This window comes from Hipposideros armiger, unplaced genomic scaffold (genome assembly GCF_001890085.2).
Source record: "Hipposideros armiger isolate ML-2016 unplaced genomic scaffold, ASM189008v1 scaffold_193, whole genome shotgun sequence".
Taxonomy (NCBI): domain Eukaryota; kingdom Metazoa; phylum Chordata; class Mammalia; order Chiroptera; family Hipposideridae; genus Hipposideros; species Hipposideros armiger.
Window position 1 is genome coordinate 737641 of NW_017731543.1, and position 16940 is coordinate 754580.

The 16940-nt window shown below is 44.9% G+C and overlaps 1 protein-coding gene across 3 annotated transcripts in view; it reads right to left on the reverse strand.

Moving 5' to 3' along the window:
- ADAMTS16 (ADAM metallopeptidase with thrombospondin type 1 motif 16) overlaps window positions 1-16940 on the reverse strand; it is a 91775-nt gene that overhangs the window by 40655 nt on the left and 34180 nt on the right. For all 3 annotated transcript variants that reach the window (XM_019653052.1, XM_019653054.1, XM_019653055.1), the window contains exons 10-16: window positions 14528-14676; window positions 12919-13091; window positions 10993-11123; window positions 8855-8978; window positions 8210-8454; window positions 6292-6430; window positions 1805-1931 (exon numbers count right to left, since the gene is read on the reverse strand). In XM_019653052.1, the coding sequence (XP_019508597.1) occupies window positions 1805-1931; window positions 6292-6430; window positions 8210-8454; window positions 8855-8978; window positions 10993-11123; window positions 12919-13091; window positions 14528-14676 (1088 nt within the window). The remainder of the gene's footprint in view (window positions 1-1804; window positions 1932-6291; window positions 6431-8209; window positions 8455-8854; window positions 8979-10992; window positions 11124-12918; window positions 13092-14527; window positions 14677-16940) is intronic.

Consider the following 16940-nt stretch of genomic DNA (forward strand, 5'->3'; position numbering starts at 1 on the left):
GAAATCCACAAGGATTAATGCATGTAATGTGGGCTCATTCTGCTTCGTTTCGTCATCGGCAGCTTTGCTTCACAGACTGGATAAGTAACCGGTGTGCGTTTGCTTTTCCTTTCACAGCGAAATTAGAACAGCTAAGATTGATTGAGCCTTTAGCACATGGGCTGAGAGCTTTGACAGGCATTCCCCCAACACATCATCCCCCTATTTCACCCTGATTACATACAAGGCGGGCAGACAAAGTCGGGTTTGCACCCAGGTTGGTGGCTGCACAGCCCAACCGTGAACTGGGTGCTGTCTACCCAGTGTGCACCCCATGCCCCCAGTCCATCGTCATAACTGGGCCGACTAAGTCTGCTCCATGGAGAGGCGTGGGATATTGGTTCCACCTGTACAATAGGAACCTCCCAGGTGGACGCCCACATCCTCAGTGGGTGACGGGCCTCAAGCACAGAGTCCTTGTGTCAGCTTTGACCAAATCCCTCTCAATAGCAGGATGTGGGGCTTGCTGGCTGAGGAGCCCTGACTGAGGCAGGGCAGTGACTGGGGCTCTGAGAGGGGCAGGCGGCTGGGAGGACGGGACCTTCCCAGCGAGGCCCCTCCCTCACTGTGGTGGGAGGGAAGGTCTCAGGCCCTCAAGTGCTGCCACGTGGCCTCGGCTCTATCCTGAGCAAGTGGTCAGAGATGACACAGCTCAGAAGGCAGGCAATGCCTGCCACACTCCTGTGTTTCACCGTGTCCCATCTGCTTTACAATGTGAGGCACAGTTCAGCAGAGCTGGGATCCACTGGCCAGCTGCTCCTAGTCTGTAAAACCAAGACATATGAGGTTGTCTTGTATTCAGAGCCTTGGCTGTCTGAGGCTCTCATTGGAGTTAGACTTTCATTCCATAAATATGTTACTCAGGTGATCTTCACAACCCCCATGTGACATATCCCCCTCCCCCATAAAGATGAAGAAAATAAGAGGCAGTGACTAAGGATATGCCCAAGGTGTGACAACCGATGGGAGCAGGGCAGGACCATGGCTGTCTCCTCCGGTCCTGCCCAGGCCACCATCTCAGGCAACCTGAGCTTTATTTAAAAATATCTAGAGGCAGCAGCACAGATGGCAGATGATGGGAGGACGGAGCCCTGGCTTCTGCAGCCCTTCTCACGTGTGTGAACGCAAGCAGTGTGTGGCAGCCACCCACACTCCCCCGTGTGTGGGTTCTTCTAGAGCAGCGGTTCTCAACCTTCCTAACGCTGCGAACCCCTTAATACAGTTCCTCATGTGGTGGTGACCCCAACCATAAATTATTTTCATTGCCACTCTATAACTGTAATTTTGCTACTGTTATGAATCGTAATGTAAATATCTTTTTGTTTTCCAACGGTCTTAGGCGACCCCTGTGAAAGGGTCTTTCGACCCCCAAAGGGGTCGCACCCCACAGGTTGAGAACCGCTGTCTAATGGGTTTTATTCAGTAAGAAAAGTAAACAGCAGGAAGCAGACAGGAGGCTGGGAGATAGACGTTACTATCACCACAGCATGTTATCACCCTGCCAGCCTGCACCGAGTAAAGTAAAAATAAATCAAACAGGATGCTATTATAAGAACTTCCATTCACATTCACAAGGTTCTCCACACTCTTTCCCCCCCAAACATGCTTTTTAAAGCCCACTTGTTCAGGAAGCTCTTGTGACTTCTGTATCTTTACTGCTAGGGACTCTGCAAACGTAGCAGCACCTGTATTCCCTAAACACAAGCGCTCCATGGACACACCGAGTGTGTCTGCAAACTGACCCGAAGTGCATGGCGGTTCTTACCTGGGAGGACAGGCAGACACTCTGCAAGGCACCACCCCTGTGACGGGCCGGGTGTTGGGGTCACAGAAGGACGCATTCACGTGAAACCTCAGGTCTCGGTAGCAGGCCTCTCTTGTGGTCATCTGTCCTGTGTGAAGGGTGAGACATATGATAAGACAGATGTGCCCCATGGTAAAAGGCAGGTGAGGAGCCATTGAAGTCTCATTTAGGAAACCTTGACAGCACTTCCATGTTTTCCTGTTAATGGCCAATTGGACAACTATTGATATTGTACGTTTTTGGCCTGTCTTCATGTTTTTATTAGGGAATTCCATCAGTTCTAAGATGCACATATTTGCCCCCTATATTTTAACACCTTTCAAATCAACGTGGGTCTTTCACTCAATGCCAACATACCGCTAATGAAACATACTTGTTCTTTTCTATCGTTTCTCTAGTTGGGACACCAGCCATTTCTGAAAAGAAACCCCACACTAAATATGGCTGACTTGTGTGTCCATTTGAGAGGTCACACTAGGAAATGGATAATAAGACAGAAAGAAATACAGACAAAAAGTAACAGTGAGCAGCTTATCACTGGAGAATTCACAGATCTCAATATTGCCAGTGTTGCAAACTGATTGGTGAACTTGAGAAAATGACTCAGGTGTTGTGTGGAATGAAGTCAATTAAGATGAAAGTTGGTTTGATTCACAGCCTCTGTTTACATCTCCAGCGCTATTTAGGGCTCTGGGAACATCTCTAATTTTGTTCAATATTTCCATTCATTACATTTACCAAAATTTACTCATATGAGACTCCTAGAATAGTCAGGTTCATAGAGACAAAAAGTAGAATGATGGGTGCCAGGGGCTGGGGATGGGGGACAGAGTTTCAGTTTGAGAAGGTGAAAAATACCTGGAGATGGCAGTGGTGATGGTTGCATATGTGTTTAGTGCCCCTGAACTGTGCCCTTAAAAGTGGTTAAAATAGTGACTTTTACATCATGTGTATTTTACTGCAATAAAAAAGGGATTCTAATTAGATATTCATTTTGAAGGATGTTATTAAATAGTTCATTCAATGGAGACAAAAAATTAATAAAATTATTAATAAAATTAATAAAATAATAAATCAACTAGTATTGATTTAAAATTAACAGAATTAAAATATATTTATATCTAAAATAACTATATCACTATTTGAAAAACTGATGGAGTCGTGCTGTGTGTGTGGCCCATGTGCTCTCTGTCCCCTGTAGCCCAAGCCCAGGTAGGGGTCAGAATGAAGTCCTGCTCTCAGCGTGACCCCTGCCAAGCAGATCCTGCGTTTGCTTATAAAGAAAAAAAAGAGAAGCCCGAAGAAATGGTTTCAGAGGAGCCGAGCCAGCACAGCAAACTCTAATGTTCGTTTTCATGGGAAACCAAACCCTTCTTTACTTAAGAAAAAAATCTCTGAAATGTATATTGGAGACAAGTTTGACATTTTGGCTCTGCTTTGTCAAAAGGAATAAGGCAAGTCAATGGAGGAAGTGACAGTCCCTAGAAAGTCACTTCTCTTAAGTGGCAAGAAGAGAAGGGGCCTCCCGGGGCCCAAAGCAGGGAACCAGGCGAAGCTTATGGGTCAGCTCGGGAATAAAGGAGAAAAACCCAGGTGGGGTGAGGGGTCTGTGGTAGGCGTTCTTGTGGGTGAGGCACCACAAGCCCCACAGGCCAGGGTCCTCAGGCTTCAGGGGCTAGCTGAACTCAGGGACACAAACAGGTGAGTAAAACCTTACAGGCCAGGTGCTTCCGGGATGGACCAGGGATGCCCAAATCCTAGACTAATAAAACTGAGATGACGAGGCTCCACCACACCTTCTCCTAACCAAAGGGGCCCTCAGCAGCCCTCAGGAAGCAAAGGCAGGCGACGCCACATCAGTGCCCCCCACCCCAGGTGAGCACCCTCAGCAGCTGAGCGTGTCCGGACCCGGGTGGGGTACTCCCCCTATTAACACAGGGATGCTGTGAAACACGCCTGACTTTGGGTCTCCGATCAAGTCACAGCATTTTTCCAAAAGATATGAGTTTTCAAGAGGATGTAGTCTGGTGACACCGGACACTGTGCTTTACCCACTTGGAACGGTCAGGTGTCTAAATGTTGGGCAGTGCACGGTGCATGAATTTGGAGGTTGAGTCTGACTGTAGGTGGCAAGGATGCTTGAGATTTCAATTTAACATTCATTTTCCAGCCCACATAAACAATAGTGGACATAGAAGTGAATTTAAATGTTTCTTCCTTTACCGGTTTTCAAATATCTGACTATTATGAGAAAATTTTATATATATATATATATATATATATATATATATATGTATATATATATATATATATGCAGAGCCATCTGTCCAGTGGTACTCAGGGTTTGTAGGCTGTGTTTTTACAAGAGGTGGTAGAAACTGTGTGTTCAGATGAGTTTCCTGTGGTGGAATGGGATCTGCTCAGCCATTCAGCTGAATGTTTAGACATGAAGGTCACATCTGCGAAGCAACTTCTCAGCACTGCTTACAATCACTTGACTATTTGTCAGAAAGAAATATCACATAGTCTGTGAGGATGCCAGAATCAAGCTGGCCAATTTTCTAAAATGATCCATATTACTAGATAAGAGACAAGAGTATACAGTTCAAAGGCTAAAGGAAGAAAGGCGGGAAGAACACCCTTTAAAGGGTAAGCCCAGAGCGGAATCCTGCCATGGGAGGTGGTGAGCGTCATGATCAATGTGACCGGGCCCTACCTTTATCTTTTTATGGAAACCAGCTCTGGCAAGTTCTTTGGAAATCGTTTTAAAGATCTCCGCATTTTGCCAAAGTATGGGGAAGAGGAGTATTCATTCTTAAAGATGAGGATTGTATCAAAGAATCTCCGTTTTCAATAACTCTAGCTACAGAATGAATCCCAGCTGCTGCCCAAGGCATTATCCTGCTTGTATAAAGAATAAGAAACCAGTCATTTAAGCAAAACTAGATGGAAAACTGGAAAATATTCCATAAACCGATGCATGCGGTCCCACGAGAAACCTGTGCCATTTCTACCAGGAGCGCCAGGCTTGTTATGGGTGTACGGTGCGTCAGCGCTGCTGAACCCTGAAATAGGAAGTGGGAAGATGACTCCGGGCAACCAGATGGGGGAGCTCCTGGAGCTGCTCAGGTTCTAAGATCCCACACTGTGCTGAAGTGACAGTTTCGCCTGGCGTGACCACCCCAAGCATATGGCACCCTGATGGGTGCCAGAGCTGGGAGGGTGGTGACAATGGTCATTTATGGGGGGCTGTGACATACTCATGCATCTGACCTGCTTACCAGGAAACTGGCCAGACTCATTTCCATGACAGCACTGAACTGTCGAAATGGCAGACGGAGGTGCTGCTCATGTCACCGCATGTCACCGGCTTTGCTTACTAGAGGAGCAGGCAGCAGGACTGGAAACCCACTTGTGCTCACTCACCCACAGCAGGAGGATGCTGGGAAGAGCTGGAGAAAACCACGAGATGGCAGTGAGAGGGGCTGGCCCAGGACGGACACCTGAACCCCACGCCCCCAATGACGGGAGGTTTGTGGGAACTGGGGAGACCGCGGACAAGACACAAGTCCTGCTCCTTGGGAAGAGCTGGGTTCCTCCTTTGACACTGACCAATGAGCACGCTTGAAGAAATGGGCGGGGCTGGACATCACACAGGGCAAAAGGATGGGTAATCCTTCTGGAGCTGATGAGGGTCTTGGGTAAAGACACAAAGGGCGTTTTTGTTGACTCAGCTGAAAGGTGACCCAAGGCAGGAAGAAAGAGCCAGAATCATTTCAAGGTGACCTCTGGGACCCAGGACAAGCTAGATCCTTGAGGTAAAGTCCAAAAGAAGGAAAATGTACACTTACCCTAAGATTCTGGACATTCTAGCAAACAAATGGCAAAGAACTATTTCTAAGCAGTTCTTGTGAAAAAGATGTAGAGATTTTACCCAATTAGGTGAGTAATATGAATGGAAAAGCACAGTTGCTACTCGTAGCTATCTGCGTTCTGTAGCTCGAAGACAGACAGACAAACGTCCAAGGAGCAGCTAAACCGTCACTCTGTGTGTGTCACAGTCCTGGAGGCCTCTCCGAGTTCCCACAGACCTTTGGACGTGACACAGTTTACAATCTTGACTTGTTACGTATGTGTGTATGGTAACTCCTCTCTCTAGGTTGCGTATGATTTTGAAAACAGGGCCAGTATGTACCATTTTTCTTCATAGTCTCAGAACTCAGTGTAATTATTAATGCCTCACACATTTAAGGAAGAGTCGCTGGATTGAATTCCTGGGTCGAGATGTGTATGTGGGCCTCTTTTCAGTTAGTTACAGTGCTAAAAAGTCACTCAGTCCTTTGCATGTACAGTAACAATTATGTTGGTTTTTCGTTGTTCACTTCAGAGACACAGGGGGCTAAGCACCTCTGCGCCCACCACAAGGGGAGACGTGACACGTGACCTACCCCCTCCGCAGGATTCGGAGCACTCAGAGCGGACGATGGCCCACGTGTAGCTGGGCCGGGCTCCGGGCTGCCTCTCAGCCCCCAGCCGAGACACTGAGTATTCCCACTCCACGCCCGGGTTTCTTCCCTGAAACAGAAGCTACAACATAAGAAAGGGGAAAAACATGGCTATTAAAGTGGAGCCAGTAAATATACACTGATTTAAACTACTTGAAATGATAATCGTGTCAATAAAGAGTTGGTTACAATGATTAAACACTGTCGGTCCTCCAAAATTTTCATGAACTTTCTGAATAGGAATAAACTCCACGTTAGGCTCAAGCACATCTAGAAACTGTCCAGACATCCGTGCGACCTGTCTGCCTTACCGTTAGTGTTTTGTCCACACAAGGCTTCAGGCGCCCTTGTAACCTAACACAATTGATTGATTAATTCCCTTGCTGCTGTTTCTTTGCGATCCCCCACAAATCCACATGAGCCAATCAGAAAGCAATACCTGAAAAGCACCCTCCCACTTCCTAGAGTTCCAAATCCCGCAGTCACTGAAGGGGATGCCACCCATGCCACCTTCAACGCTAAGTGAGTTCTTCCCACTGTGCCTGGTGCAGAGGCCTTTTGCTTCATGGCATGCGCCCGGCAGTTCCAGGGGAGAAATATCTTACTAGTAAAGATGGTGGTTCAGGCCGAGCATTTCTGTGAGCCACAGATTTGCGCATTAAATTGCATTCAGACTCTTCACCTCCTAGCTTGAAACCTGATCACATGGACCAGTTACCCTTTCCTTCCTCAGGCATGAATCAGACAGATCCCCCAGCTCAGTGAGAAGGCTTTTCTTTTCTTTTCTTTTCTTTTTTTTTCTTTTTTTTTTTTTTTTTTGGGAAACCTCACCAGTAGCCTGCTGACAGGTGTCCCCTGTCTGAGCCCTGGGGCCTTTATTGGTCCTTGCTGTGCTGTTCCTGTGGATAAAGGCACAGGTCCTCTCCTGACTCCCTGACCACACAGCTCAGGTCTCACTCGGTGTAGGGCAGGCTGGAGCCCTGGAGAGGTGGCTGCGTTTCGAGGCCACCGCGATGCTGTCCCTCCTGACACCCTGAGCCCTGTGACAGGAATGGCTCCTTAGAAGGTGAGCTCGTTTGCAGCCCTGACCGACCTCTCTCCATGACTATTAAAGCTGAACACCTGGGATGGCGGGAGAGAAACAATCAAGGCAAGAATGCAGCTGAGTACGTTTCTAACAGGGTGAAGGAAACAGCTCAGGGTCAGGAGGGGAGATGGTGGTGGGACATGTGGCAGTGCGGCAGCTGCCAGGCTCAGCGAGCAGGTGGGGCATCTGGGTGGGCCACGTCTGCACGCCGAGCTGTGGGCCTATGGGCAGCTTTCGAGCCAAGTACTTTTCTTTAATGGAAAGGTGGGGAGTTAGCACGCCCATCGCCTGCTGCTGCCAGCTGCCCACGGGGACCAGTTACGCTGCCTGGCTGTGCCGCAGGAGCTGGTGACAGAAGGTCAGGCGCCCCTGCTGGGCCCTGGGGCTGGTGTGAGGGCTCAGCTGGGGCTTCGGGGCTGGATCTGCTTCTCATCTTGCTCCTGTTTTCCAAGACTTGGTGGATGAGACAGGGCCCCTCGTGGCTGCCTCTCACCGCCATACAGCTCACAGGAGTGAGGCGGGCACTTGTGAACACTGACTGGTACAGACCCTGGCGTGGGAACTGCAGGGTGTGCGTAGCACAAACTCAGCCATGCACGGAGAAACGAAAGACGATGAGAACAAGTCCACTGCCCCGTTCAGCCCATGTATGATCAGTCTTGTTTCTGATACATCATCTAATTGTAAACGTCCTTCTGCATACGTACAATTACACCCATAGCCTTGAACCTACAGAAACGCCAGAAGCCCCAGAAACCACGAAGCTGGAGGTACCTCCACGACCAGCGTCTCGTTGGTTGGCCCCACGGAGGTCAAGCTCTCCGGCTCCCTGGAGGACCGCCGGTAGTCGAAGGCAGTGCCTGAGAACTTGTAGCGTCCGGGCCAGTCCACGGTCCAGTGTCCGTTCAGGTAGTACGTTTTGAGGGCATTGCGTACAGCGATGTAGGAGGTAGATACGTTCGTTTCATAGATGCGAATACTCCTGGCTCCAGCAGGAATGGTGACCATGTGATAATACTCTAGATTACAGCACACGGATGGGGGAGAAGGGAGCATTTCATTCAGTAACGCTAAGGCCAACTCCTCAGCATCTCTGTTCCCCACCTCCACAAAAGGCAGAATCTACGTTTCACAGAGGAGATCTGTTTTGGCAATGATGTACTATAAATGACTTCTTTTTTAAAAAAAAATTGGAGAAGAGCATTTGTAATTTTCACTACACATTCTAATTCAAATAACCTAGCAACCATTGCCAATCCAAACAAAAGGCTGCAGAAGCAGGCAGGAAAAGAGGCAGGTGTCAGACTTGTGGGGCCTGTTAACACCTGCTGTTTTCATCACAGGCCAAGTCCTTCCCACCGAGCTGGTCCCTTTTTGTTCCTCTTCGCTCAGCCCCTGCAGACGCTACCCAGTACTCACGGTTGGTGCGGTGGTCCTTGGCATAGAGGCCTTTGTGTGTCATGCAGTCTGAGTTGTTCCCCTTGCACACGCCACAAGAGTCTTCAACGGCATCGGACCCAAGTATATTGTCACACCCAACTCTCTGGAGGACCCATGAGGTCACATGTCATTCATGAAACAAAAGACAATAGAGCCAAATCACAAACCTCAAGCAGGAAACCTCCTCCCCTACAGTTGACAATCTCACAGGGGAGTTAACAAATCTTTATTGGATACCCAGTATGTGCACAGCAAGACTGCAGTTCTACTCTTCAGAGCCAGAGTAGGAAACCTTCGAATGTCAGACATAACCTGAACTCTCCAGTATAGCTACATGGCTGTCCTATCCTGAGCCCTCAGTTAAATCTATCAGGTTGTCATGTTGGAGACGTGGGTCAGTTTTGGAGTGATGTAAAGCAGTTAGTACAAATGACAAGCAATGTGTCCTCAAGAGGGGCCACTGGAATATGCCATGGTCTTTTGAATCCCCTTGTTCAAAGGCACAGAAATAACACACACCACGTGGAAACTATTCCCGGCAGTAAATTATGTAAAGCGCTTATGTGGTCACTGTCTTAGAATTTTAGGAGCTCCTTAGAATTTCTACAATGCTGCCTAGTTTTACATTTCCTCTCAAAAAGTATACTCTATAGATGTAAAAAAAAAAACCCAAACCAAAAACAAACAAATAAAAAAAGAACTATTCAGAAATGAAAAAACTTTAGTCCACAACTCCTGTCTTCTAATCCTTGGGGCCAGATGCATTTCAGAGATTTTTGGATTTTAGGGAGCTAATGAACATATTATACATATAATGTGAAAGCCCCAGCTGGGTCTAAGATAGAAATGATGTTTCTATAACAAAATGCCTACCTCTTTACACTAACAGGGAAAATAAAACTGACAAATAGTCTCTTATCAGTTCAGGTCAGTTTTTTGTTTGTTTGTTTTTGCCACTGAACAAATTCAGGTCAGCTTATATTTTGCAGCTAAGCCAACTTCCCATTTCATAGCTTTTTGGATTTCAGTATTACAAATAAAAGATTGCAACACTGTATCATCAAGAATAGCTGAAAGTAATGAAACATTTAATAAATCAGCTAATAATTAGACAAAAACGGGTAGAGAGTTGAGCATTTTAAAGCTGACAGAGATCTTAAAAGAATCATCCAGCCTAAGCTTTATGCATTGAAAAGGATTACACTGAGGGTCTCAGTGGACGGGCCCACTGGTTCCACGGTCATACAATTTAGAGAAAACACGAAGTAGGACCGAGGCTTTTGGACTCCAGTGAAAAAGAATAATGAGTAATTGCACTGAAAACCCATTAGTTACATGTGGTGTGTTTGATCTGGTCACACCTTCACTTTGTTTATAATGAGAGTCTTTCCACATCTTATTTCAGCACATGGTGACGAGTTCTAAGCATTATGCTCCCTTAGCCACTAAGTCTTCCCCAGCCGTCACTTAGACCTCCAAGAAAAGCTGAGGCTGCAGACCTTTCAGAGACCCCTATAATGGCAGCAAAGTGGCCTCTGAGCTCTGAGCTGTCCCTGCCTTTCTCTACTCTTCATGCCACCTCCCAGCTACTGCTGTCTGACGCTGCCACTCCTCGTGCTCCCAATCTCAGTGCCTGTTCTATCTACAGGGATACAGGATGCAAACTCCTCATCCAGGCAGGAGATGGCCCAATTCACGTCCCTCAGCAACCCCCAGCTCCTGCCTGCCTTTCGGGTACTCTGAAGACTGAATCGGTTCCTACAAAACCATGCTTTCTTACACCACTCTGTTCCGCTGTCTCCTCGACACCCCTCTTCCAGCTCACCCTTTCAGATCTAGCTCAGAAGCTCCCTTCTCCAAGAAGCCCTGCAAATATCCCAGATCCACATCTCAGAGAGAATCAGCTCTTCCCTTCCCCCCATGCTCTGTACACACCTCCGTTGCAACAAACCACGGTGTGTCTCAGTATGTGTTCCCCTGGCTTCCCCCCACTGGGCTGTGACATGGAGGGAAAGGGCTTGTTTTAAATGTCTGGTCCCTCTAGCCCCTTACAGGGTGCCTGGCACAAAGTGGACTGTCTGGAGACGTTTGGCGAATGAATGAACGATCATTATTACCTCACATATCCCATCTATACAAACATTACGGCTATCCTCCGAGCATGGAGTCCCATCTTTGACTTTATTTGACAAAGAAAAGAAGAAATCAAATCCTTCTGCGATACAGTAGAGTTTGCATAAGTCCTGATCTTAAAAAAAAATACACACACAAACACAAATAAGAAAGATACTTAAGCTCTGATCATTTTTACTCTAAATGTTATAGACTTTTTTTTCTTTCTTGCCCATAAAATAACTCCCACACAATAATACAGTGCAAAGACATTTCTGTATGGTTGCTTCATTAAGTCTGTGTTTTTCCCCTTTAAGTTATTAGTTTTTCAGCTTCACTATTAATTTTTACTCTCCTCTGTCCTTTACTGGCCTTTACTCTTTACACTGTTGTTGGCACATAGTAGGCATTCAATAAACATTTGTTGACTTAAACTATAGCATGATTGTTCACTATTCTACTAGTATAATTATTATCTTGTAGAAATGCAAAATCACTACCATTTTATTACAATATGCAAAATTCTTACAAATTAAAGATAATACAATAATTAAAATAATTACTAAATTTTTACTAGCAAATACAGTTAAAGAAATACATAACATTTTTAAATTGATAAAAGAAATCACTTTTAATTAGATGAAATCTCCAGAGAACAATATTTTCTACAAATATAAAGGGTTGTCAAAAAACACAGATACACAGAGAACATGGGTATCATTATAAGCTTAAAATTAGCAGATAAAGTTCACTTCCTCTCTCGATAATACATTTTGAGGGTTTGTGATTCATCCAGTTAATATGGACTTATGTAGGAAACTTCTTTCCCCCCTTTTTTCCTCTTCTTTGTAAGAAGGGGACAACTGATAAAATTTTTCTCTGCCTTAGGAGCTTTCACAGATCCAAGACTCATCTACAAGTGTTTTCTTTATTGTGCAAGATAAGAGACCCAACTGAATAATTCTAAGAATCAAACTTAGCATGTGCTTCCATAATTAATGAATTTATTTACTGAAGACTAGCAAAGTCAGGCATAGCACACATATTTTTTACCCCAATTTTGAAGTTCTTTCTATTTTTTTCTCCTGCTTATTTAATTCTCAATTTTTACTGAGATTAAGAGCTAAAGCACAACCCAAAATGCTCTGTATAAAACTGATTACAATTTTCTCTCAGAATTTACTAATTCTATAGACCTCTCATCATGAAAATAAAATATATATTGGGATAGTGAAAGTACATGGCAGATGAGAAAGTCCAATTTATGTATATCCCTAATGTTGCTTGGACAATATTCCCAGTTTCAAACAATAGAGATGATTAGGTGTTCTTTGAATTTATTGTTAAATTTTGCCACTTCAGCTACCAAGTTCAAGTTACTACAATCATAAGAATAATATATATTTATCTCTAACTGGAAAATAAAATTTTACATATGGTACAAATAAAAGTCTGGGTTTATAGTTTGACGTCAAGATCTTCTAATATCGTATACTTAAAAATGATCTGATTTTTCCAGAAGATACCAAAGTTTTTCTTTCATTCTTTGGCAATTTTAAGTGTTCAATGGGTGATGATGATTATAGCAATATCACCATCAACTACTGTGATTTGTAATTAAAAAATAAACATTGATCCATTATTAATAAAAACATGTACTTTGAATTTTTTATCACTTCTTTGAAGATTTCAAGGTATTATGTCCATGTTCTCTATCTGGCTTGCTAATTTCTGACCACACAACTGGTCAAAATAAGATGCCAGTGGCCGTGGTGCAGGCAGTATTAAACCAACTCCCCAGGAAGTATCTATGACATGGACCTCATATTGCGGTATCTGGTCTACCTGAACAAACCATCGGTCACGTAACTGTTTAGAGGAAAGATAATAAAGTACGAGGCTATCGCTAGAAAGTGGGGTTTGGGATTTACCTTCCACTTGAGTGTAAGGCTTCCACTTGTAGTGCCACCCTCGGAACCGCTTGCTATTGTATTCCGCACACTGCAGGGCGCGGAAGTCGACACTATCATGGGCACATTTCTGCCTGTTGCAAAGCTTCAGAGTGCGAGCGGAGCCCTCACAAAACTTCCCTCCATGCGACGGTCTGGAATGTATATTTTGCTGTTAGAAACCTTCTATTTTAACAGCGCATCACCCTTTCCTTACCATGAGGCTTATTGAAGATATGGGGCGGATAATGTTAAATTACTTAGAGGGACCAAATGAGAAATGTGCGTTTCTAAGTGGACACTGGAACTTCCTTACATATTCATGACATGGGCAGTGGTTTCCTTTTCTATTGAGTGTATTATTTACAACACTGGTAGGAGTGGTTGGGATGTGGAAAGTGGGTTTCTGTGCATTTGTTCATGGCCGCCTCCCAGCATCCCCCTGCAGAAGACAGAGTAAGCGTCACTGATCTCAGAATTCCATAAAGGGGGTTTGGCTCATGCGGGGTGGTGGGTCTCCCAGAATTGTATAGTGGATAGACAGCTTAGCTGAGAAGGAAATTCGATTACTTTGCTTCTTTCCATTACCAGCTTCCTGTGACAAGGCCAGGATACCAGACGGGTCAGAAGAACCAGTCACCTCCACTGGTTGGCAGTGACAGCAAATGTCCCATGCTCACCCCCTAAAATTCATGTGGACACCCCAGGAGAGAGCATTCTGGTAATTCAGGGAATCTACTGGCTCCCACAGGTTAAATACAGGACTAAACAAATGGCAGCATGACTTATACATTAAACAAATCTAGGAGTAGAAGAAAGATTTAGAATCCATTCGCGCCACGGCACCAGGAACTGTTTTTAGCACTCCCAGAGTCTTCTCACAGGAAGCTACAAGGAAAACACTTGTACAGGTAAAGGTATTTGATGAAAAACCAAAATTTTGGTTTGTCCACATGACAGAATTGCTTTTATTGATTCTTATTCATTTATGTCCTCGATCCTTTCCCCCTTCCTTCCTTCCTTCCTTCCTTCCTTCCTTCCTTCCTTCCTTCCTCTCTCCCTCTCTCCCTCTCTCCCTCTCTCCCTCTCTCCCTCTCTCTCCCTCTTTCTTTCTGAATCTTGGCATTTCAAGTAAATACAGTCAGCATCCAATTCTGGAATATCACTGTTGGGTTTGTTATTTCTTGCTATAGCCAGGNTTCCTTCCTTCCTTCCTTCCTTCCTTCCTTCCTTTCTCTTTTAGTCTCTCTCTCTCTCTCTCTCTCTCTCTCTCTCCCTCTCTCTCTCTCTCTGTCTTTCTTTCTGAATCTTGGCATTTCAAGTAAATACAGTCAGCATCCAATTCTGGAATATCACTGTTGGGTTTGTTATTTCTTGCTATAGCCAGGTAGGTATAAGCATCTTAAATTATATCAAACAGATACCATTGTTTAAGAAATGCTTATGAGAAATGGCTTTCCTGCTTAGCGTTGCCTACAATCATATGGGAAGCACTGAATGAGTGTGACCGAGTTTAGGTGCAGGACTCGTCTGGAAGGCTAGATGGGTGTCATCTGCCCACTTGGGAGGAGGGAAGCGGAGACGCGCTTACTTGGGATTAGTGCAGAGGCGGTCTCTGTGGGACACCCCTCCTCCACACGTCCTGGAGCACGGTGACCAGGGAGACCAGTCTGACCAATGGCCATGGGTGGGCTTGGGGCCTTCGTCACCGTATTTCACACACTGCCCTCCACGGCACCACTAAAAATTTAAAAAAAAGAAAAAGAAAAGATGTTGGTATGACTCAGGCACAGAAAAGTGGTCATCACTATTGCAGTGTCCAGTCATAGAGAGTTTGGTAAAATATGCAGACATAAATATCCCTACTCTCTAGTAGCATAGCATACAGATATGTTTAATGATGCTTCTTTTGTCTTTCCAAACCTAGCATCATTCCATGTAAAGGGAAGATAAATAGAACAATCATTTCTAATTCCTGAGCTGCTGGAACACATTTAATTAAGAACTGTTGCTCCGTTGTTCAGCCCAAGTGTTCAGCTCTAGAGTGAGTGGACGCTAACCTCTCCTGAAAACAATATGCTTTTCACATTTCATGTTCGGCACAGACTAGTCTCAGGTGCAAAAGTCCAGCTGGGGGTTCCATGTGACTCAACACCTTGTCATTTGTGCCATGGGCTGTGCTTTCGCTCCAACGCACCTGGGCTGGGGCTGGGGTTGTAATGGCTGCATGTCAGAGGTCACATGGCTTTCCAAAGAGATGCAACGACCCACACAGAGAGCATCTGTCCCAACAGGGCTGGAGATGCTATCGCTCCCCTTCTCAGGGGAGGTGCTCCTCCGTGTGAGTTCACGCCAACATCACGTGGTTTCTTCACTTCCACCCCACGGAATGGCTGCACTAGACCTCACACTATGTTCAGTGGGGTTGGCTTTTCCATTATGGTTGCTGTAGATTGTGAGGCTCCTAAATAAAGACCAGGCCATCTGCTGAGAGGAGGGAAGTGAGTCGCTTGTCCCTTGTCACTGGCCCATGTGGATCAGCAGAGCCTCGACTGTGGGCTCGGGCGAGGGGTGGACCAAGATAGAGCCACCTGACGTGTTCTGAGAAAAAACAAGTGCCGCTTTTATAAAAGAAAAATAAGAATACTTCAATTATTAATGGATGTATTGGACTCAAATATATCAAATGGTTGATGTTTGACCAGTCTTGGCACACAGAAGTGGCAATTTCAAATGGTTCAATTTAATATGATTTAAGGAAGAAACATTGAATTTAAAGACATAAGTGATTATGAGGACTCTAGCCTCATCTATTCAATTCTTTGATTCTTTTCTATAAGCAAAAAAAAAAAAAGAAAGTCTGTCTTTCATCACCACCTGCCCTCCTCCCGGGTGACAGAAGGAAGTCCCCCAGTCCTGTGTCTCTCAGCTCTGTGACATGGCCTCCTGACATGGCCTCAATGGGCTCAAGGAGACGAGCAGGAGGCAGCCCTCGGGACACAACAGCTTCTGACCATGAAGACAGCAGGGTGCCCACGAGCCACCCATGTCTGAACAGTTACAAAAGGGCAAAATGCCTCTGAAAAGGGCAAAATGGACGGCTGCCAAGCTTTCAAGAAATAGGCATCATTTTGCAAACTATCACCTGAAGAATACATTTTAATCAATTATGATCAGAAAACTCATGATTGTCTTCAGCTTAATACTCAGGTAAGCTCCCTGGTGTCCTGTGACAACTGGTGTTTTCACACTGTGGTACCTCAGCATAGCCTTTTCTTTCAAGGGACTGAAAGCATTTTTATTATATTTGTTGTTGTTTTTATGGGCTGATTTAACGACTGCTGCCATATCACTAGTAGGATTTAAATATCAATCTCACCCCCTGTGAGAGACTGAAAATAAAGCATATTAACATGTAGAATGAAGGGCTGCTAGATACTATTCTCAGGTAAGCTTACCTATTTCTCTTCATTTCCTCAGTCAGCACTGCAATAATTTAACCTAAAAGCATACATTGGATGCTTATTAACATTTTTAGTCCTTTTTGTCTATGCTCACATTTACTTAGGAGTGATGTATTTACTTTGGAATTGAAACATAGATCAGTAATATTTAGACATGTATTTCTCTTTCATTTTCATTAATATCAGTAAAATGGTCAGATATATAGAGCAAAAATGGTTCCTAATATTTTGGGTCCAACATATTTCTATGTTTATCAGTAATACTTTATAATCTGAAGAAAAAAAAAGCAATGTAATCACAGGTTAAATAAAAAGGATTAAAATATGACTCTTGAGGGTTAAGATCATTTATTTTTACCGGCTAGTAACCCACTTGCTGCCTGATGTACCTCTCCTTCCCTGCCACAGCTTTCTCTCTTTTTCACGGACCAGGAAGATCAGTCTACTCCAGCGTCTTTGGATCGATGCTCTGGGGCTTTAATAGCACTGCTTAGTGCTGGTTCTGTACATGGTTAAATGGTGGCCAAGGGTTTAGTCTTT